The sequence below is a fragment of the Mchenga conophoros genome, linkage group LG5 (assembly GCF_057382185.1).
Source record: "Mchenga conophoros isolate Kocher_MC1m ecotype Shallow Benthic linkage group LG5, M_conophoros_male_GT1.1, whole genome shotgun sequence".
NCBI lineage: Eukaryota > Metazoa > Chordata > Actinopteri > Cichliformes > Cichlidae > Mchenga > Mchenga conophoros.
Genome location: NC_140530.1, coordinates 17,392,791 through 17,398,991, shown reverse-complemented (window position 1 = coordinate 17,398,991; position 6,201 = coordinate 17,392,791). Strand labels below are relative to the sequence as shown.

General features: G+C 39.3%; 1 protein-coding gene across 1 annotated transcript; it reads left to right on the top strand.

Moving 5' to 3' along the window:
- The first annotated feature begins 519 nt into the window (after nucleotides 1–519).
- Nucleotides 520–4,699, top strand: LOC146574232 (uncharacterized). The gene is made up of 5 exons (XM_085273714.1): nucleotides 520–574; nucleotides 1,238–1,329; nucleotides 2,325–2,491; nucleotides 2,575–2,942; nucleotides 3,031–4,699. The coding sequence occupies exons 3-5, from the start codon at nucleotides 2,380–2,382 to the stop codon at nucleotides 3,205–3,207; spliced, it is 657 nt and encodes a 218-aa protein (XP_085129840.1). The 5' UTR covers nucleotides 520–574; nucleotides 1,238–1,329; nucleotides 2,325–2,379; the 3' UTR covers nucleotides 3,208–4,699.
- Nucleotides 4,700–6,201: the final 1,502 nt, after the last annotated feature.

Here is a 6,201-nt window from a genome sequence, read left to right as displayed (position 1 = left end):
TACCGGCTGTGGTGACCTCTTGTGAATAAGGAAGCAGCTGAAAGTAGCTTTATTGTTGTTCAGACTGACATTTGTGTTAGGTGAGTTACAACAACGGCTTGCACAAGAATGAACAATATCCAGGAGGAGATGGTGTAATGACCTTGTTGACCCCCTGGACTTAATCTAGTACCAACATCAAGTCAAAATGATAGTTTGCTATTACATAACTGTCGACGAGTAATAATTAAAATTTTCCCCGATGGTTCATTGTTTCGTGTTGTGCAAACTTGTACAGTAAATGTTTTTTTTTTGATAACACAAACTTTAGGAGTATTTCAAAATAAAAGCCGTCCAGAGCGTTTCCATGTCTTTTATTTTGAAGGCAACCTGGTTGGACGCGTCAGGTTGTAGTGGAAGGTTCACGGGCGATTTGCGCAGGTGAGTGCAGTGACGTCATTGCGCAGAGAGAGAGAGAGAGAGAGAGAGAGAGAGAGAGAGAGAGAGAGAGAAATGCGGATCTTGCCTACTTCTCCTGACATCAACATTTGTGTGTGAACTTCCTGTCTGGAATGGCCGATCGCTTTATGTGCAAGTAAGGTTCAATTTCAAATGTAATTCATAAACTATCGTTACGTGATTTGCGATTATCGGGGGTTAAAGCGGAATTAGATTTAGACTTGCATGTATTTAGTTTCTATAATCAAGTTACACAATTATAATTCATCCAGTGCAGAAGTTGTTTATAAACATACCTGAAAAACCGACTTCTCAGGGACCTATTGGAAAATGTAAAAAAGAAAACCCTTTTGTTTTATTTTCTCAGTTTTGCTCCAGGCCGGTTATGTTCTCAGTGCTCAAGAAGGAATTGATCAGACAGGTTTTTCTTTTTCAGAGCCAGCCAAACAATCAGCTGATAGCAAAGCTGTTCTCGTGCTTCTTTATGCACAAAATGCAGCTTGTCTCTTTCCTCTTTCCTCAGTCTTTATTTAAAACTACTTTACAGCCACTCATGTAACACTGAAATGTTGAAGTTCCTTATATACCCAGGAGGTTTCACTTCCTCCTTTTTTTTTTAACAGTTACTTCCTTATGTTTAGCAGTTCTCAGGCAATCTATATGTTGTTAGACTTGCTGAGCATAATATACATTAGACTCTTATCATACCTGTGGTGCTGCGTCATCTGTGCTTAGTAAATGGGCTTTGAGGATTGATGTAAATGGTGAGACAGTGTCTGATTCTTTGAACATGAAACAGGGGGCCTGTATCACATGGAAAACTGCCGAGGAAAATCTGGATGTAGCTTTACATAACAACTCCTGAATTGCTAGAAGAGAGACTGCAGAGGGGTAAGCAAACCAATATAATAAGTTGTAAATGCAGTATAACTCTATTAGGAATTATATCACATTGTACACTTCCAGATATCAAGGTTCAGAAAAGATCAGAATTAAGAAGTTACCTTTACTGTTGTGTCTCTTTCTTTCCTGTATTTTGCATGCTGGGTTTAAAAAAGTGAAACAAGTCAAGACATTACTTCAGTGTTCAGCAAATTAACATAAAAATATATAGCATAGAGTTTCCTCCCAGACCTTTTTTTAACCCCTCAGCCATAAAAGGCTGATAGGGTATTGGTGGCATGGACACCCAAGTTTTTGAATATGATAACTTGAGAACAAGGCGACATTTGAACTTGATACCGTAGATGCATCTACAAAAAATTTTGGACGAGTTCAAATCTCAGTGACCTCAACCTCAAGGTCAGAGGTCAAGTTTTCGGAAAATCTCGTGAATGTGAAAACTCAAGAAGGAAGTCACCTAGGATTTTGAAATCGTCTACTAAAAATCTCGGACGAGTTCAAATGTCAGTGACCTCGACCTCAGCTCTCATCTTTTTGTTAGCAGATGACACCTGACCTGTAACCGGACTAATCTCGTCTGTCGCATGCTCGTTTCTTCTTTTTGTTGGAGTGTCATTTTTATCAAACGTTATAACTTCTTTAGAGGTTGACAGGTCAGAGCAAAATTATCTAGTGAATTAGAGCTGCTGCATTTTTTTTCCACATAAGTTTTCAATCCTTCATATATGTATGATTCATGTCATTCCCATTAGCTTCAGCTTTATTTTGTCTTGAGTGCTAATTAGCAATCATCCTAACATTGTAAATCACGGTGATCAGCCTACCCCAACTTTATTATCATAGCAGGTTTTCCTGCTTTGCATCAGCCTTAGATTAGAGTACTTTTACTCAAAGCACTGTGATGTGAAACTCACATGTTTATTTCTGTAGTTTGCATCTCTTCTCAACAGCCTATTTAAGATTTGTATACATGTCCATTACAGCTCAGACTTAACCCTTCTGTGCAATTCACTACATGCACTTCCTGGAGCTGGTGAGATGGAGGAAGCTTACAATGAGCTCTACCAGCAGTTTCTTCGCCTGAGGTCACTTTGTCTGAAACAGGCAGCTCTGCTGCAGCAACTCACAACAGCCCTGCAGAAACAGCAAGGTCTGCATATGAAAAAACACTAATGCTCTAAAACAGCTTCTCAGTCGTAATGCTTCAAACCTTAAACAACTATTTTTGTGCAGGTGCATCTATTCCTAATGGAGAATTAAGTAATGTGATGTCCGTTCCTGTTCAGTTTACCCATGAAATCCCTACATATCTCCTTGAGAAACCTCAAACATTAACATCCGTGACACAAATCCCTGCAGCACAGTGTGGCGCTGATTACCATTCAAGAAATACAAAGAGCTTCCCCGATCTCCTTGCTGATGATATGACCAAGCTCTGCGTTGATGTGCCCTCTCAAAGAAAGGAAAGTGTTAAGGCGGAGAACAAATTCCCATTGTTGCTACCACTGGACTCCTTGGCGTGCCATGGAGCCTCTTACAATGAATCCAGAAATTCAAGGCAAAATCATCCTGCTGGAGACAGAACTCTACGCACAATCAGGGTAAAAGACGAGCCACGACTGTAGATATTTACACTGTGACTCTGATTTACTGCGCTCTTCACATACATCTTCTCTGTGGTTCTGTTAGATGCCTGTGATGGACTGCTGCACCCTGATTAATGACTTCCAAGGTGGATCTGGTGGGGCGATGTTGTCGGACGTGGCTCTGCAGTCTCATATTTGTGAGTTTTGCCAGGCAGTTTTCCCTGGACACACAACTACAAGAGGAGAGTTCCTACGACATCTGAACACTCACGTCACCTAGATTAAATGAAGTTTCCTCTTGACGTATGACTGACAGTATGTGTTAATATGATAGTCTTTGATGGTGCATGCATAAACCAATCAGTCTCATCCCAGGATTGAAACCTGCAGTTTAGCTTTTTGTCTCTGAATGAACTGTGCAGATGCTGATACAGCTTTTCGGTCTCTTTCGTCTAAAATGAAAGGCAGAAATAGACTTTAGAGCTTAAATGATCACAAAGTTCTGGGAATGGGCATATTAAATACATAACTTCATCTGATTTAAATGAGCAAATTTGCCCTGGTTAAACTGCAGTACGCATGATGTTGGTGGTCCACAGAGTGACTTTTTTAAAAAGCAGCTGTGATGGAAGCTGTCTGAAGATGCCCAAGAACTGACCCTGAGGGGGAGATCAGTCAAATTTATATCGGGTTTGCGTTTTGATTTTTATCAGCCTCTTCCTGGAACCTACTATAATAAAACCACCATGACGTCACTCACTCACCCATTCAGTCTGTGGACTGTTGAAGCCTCATTGAGCATTTTGGCTGTCACCATCTGGGATCCCCCAGGTGGGTCTTACTGAAAAACTGAGGACAGTGCACACCAATGATACCGACTTACACAAACCCCGCTTCACTGTCTGTTTTACTCTAAATGAGACCATAAATCATGAAACGAACATAATGTGAGGCAAGTGTTTACCGAAGTCTTAAATCAAGCAACGTGGCAACATTTTCTCAAAAACTTCTATATAATCTCTATTTATCTGTTCAGAGCATTCAGTAGAAGCAGTCTGTAAAGTCCATAGACTTTATCACTCGCTATTAATCATGGGTACATTACACCTAAGCTCTCTGTGTTTCTGACAAGACACCAGTAGCGTCTTTTCTTTAGGCTATGTAGCGTCAAAGTCAATTTAAGGCAGCTGGTCTTCTTGTATTCTGTGATGTTTTAATGCAGCTAGAAAACACAAACTTTTGCCAAATAAAAGAATCCACTGGATTTTATTCTAAATAAATCTAAGTGTTCAGGGGAATAGGACCCAGAAAAAAGATAGAATAGCCCATTTTCAATTAAGGTTTCTCCCAGTCCTAAAAGCTAACCTTTACCAATAAATAAAATAATAAATATATAAAATAATAAAATCATGGGTTCACAAATTCATGTTTATCTACTTTTGTTGGTTATTTAATTTTTGCATTGCTGATGAAGGCACGTATGGAAAATAAAACCCTGTGTTGTTCATGATCTCAAGTAACGGCTAGAAAAAAAGCAAGTAACTCTCCACATGGTGTCATCCTCTTCTAATCTAAAGCAAACCTGTTTAGATGGGTGACTAACCAGCTGATGGTTTATTGTCTGCTGGTTATGTGATGCTAATTTTACATACATCCGTTCTGGATGGAAATGTATTATTTTTTCTTAATTCTTATTCCTAAAAATATGCCACTATTTTAAACAATCTTTTTAAGCCTGGATGTGTAAATGATATCCATTAATAAAAAAGGTACTGATGATTGATATGAAGTTTTCTTGGTTATTCTTTGGAACCACATGTTTATTTGGAACTTTGTGATGTTGCCAAATAAACATGATATGCAGAAATGGCTCATCAGAACTATTCTACTAATCATCACGTCGCAAAAAATGTGAATGCTGATAATGTGAAGTCTTTTAACTTTTAACAGACAATCTGCAATTATTTTATGCCTTTAATCGGATCAGCTGTCTGTTGCTAAGCCGAGTAACAGAGGAAAAAAGACAGATCTAAGAATAGCCTAAAGATTTAACTCCCTAATTAATGGTGCTGACAGCTGATTGATGATGCAGCTCCCTTCATCTGTTGCCACATTGACTGTCTCTCATAATCACACACTAACTTGGATGTAATTGCTATCTTTTAAAAAGCTAAAAGCATTTTTTTAACATAAAAAATCACTATTTACTACTTTAGAAGTGGTCCAAATGGTAGAGGGATTGTAATTCAATAACAAGACTGTAGCTGTGCTTTGAATGTCAGCACTCTAGCATGCTCAGTGTAATCCAAGCCATGTTCATCCTCTGAGTGTGTTACCATGATAATATTTGCTATTTAGCAGTAAACCACAGAGCAGCTGTGGCTGATGGGAATGTCATGAACATAAGTGCTGGATAAACAGATCATTTGATCAGATGGAGGCAATTCATCCTATGAGGAACATGGATGTCTTGAGGTCAATTTCATTACTGTGTAGACATGGATTCACTGGCCACTTCATTAGGTACATCTGATAAACAGCTGGTTAATAGAAATATATAATCATCCAATCATACAGCAGCATTTATGAATGTAGACATGGTCTAAACTTTAAATGAGGAATGGTTTTTAGTCCCAGATAGGTTGGCCTGTGCTGATCTGCTGGGATTTCCCTCCATAACCATGACCTAGGGTCAACAGAAAATCGTTTGCAAAAGAGAAAATATCCATTGAGCAGCATTTCTCTGGTTGAAATGCCTTGTGGATGTCAGAGAAGAATAGAAAAACTGCTTTGAGCTGTCAGGAAGACAACAGTAACTCAAACAACCACTTACTGCAAACCAAAGTATGCAGAAGAGCATCTCTGAATGTGCAACACATCAAACCTTCATAGAGTAAAGCAGCAGCACACAGGAGCAGGTGCTCTTCCTGCTAGCTAAGAACAGGAAACTGAAGCTACAATTCATACAAAGACACCAAAAGAAGATGGGAAAAATGTGGCCAGGTCTCCAATTCCGCTGCAGCATTCAGATTAATTTAATAAGTCTACCTGAGTACTGTTGCTAACCATTTCCACACCTTTATGACCACAGTGCACCCATTGTCTGATTTCTGCTTCATAAAGAGAAACATGCCATGTCACAAGGCTCGGATCATCTCAAAATAGTTTCTTGAGAATGGCAATGAGTTCCCTGTACTCAAATGACCTCCACTGTGACCAGATGTCAATCTGGTAGAGCACCTTTGGGATGTGGTGGAGCAGGAGCTTCTATTCA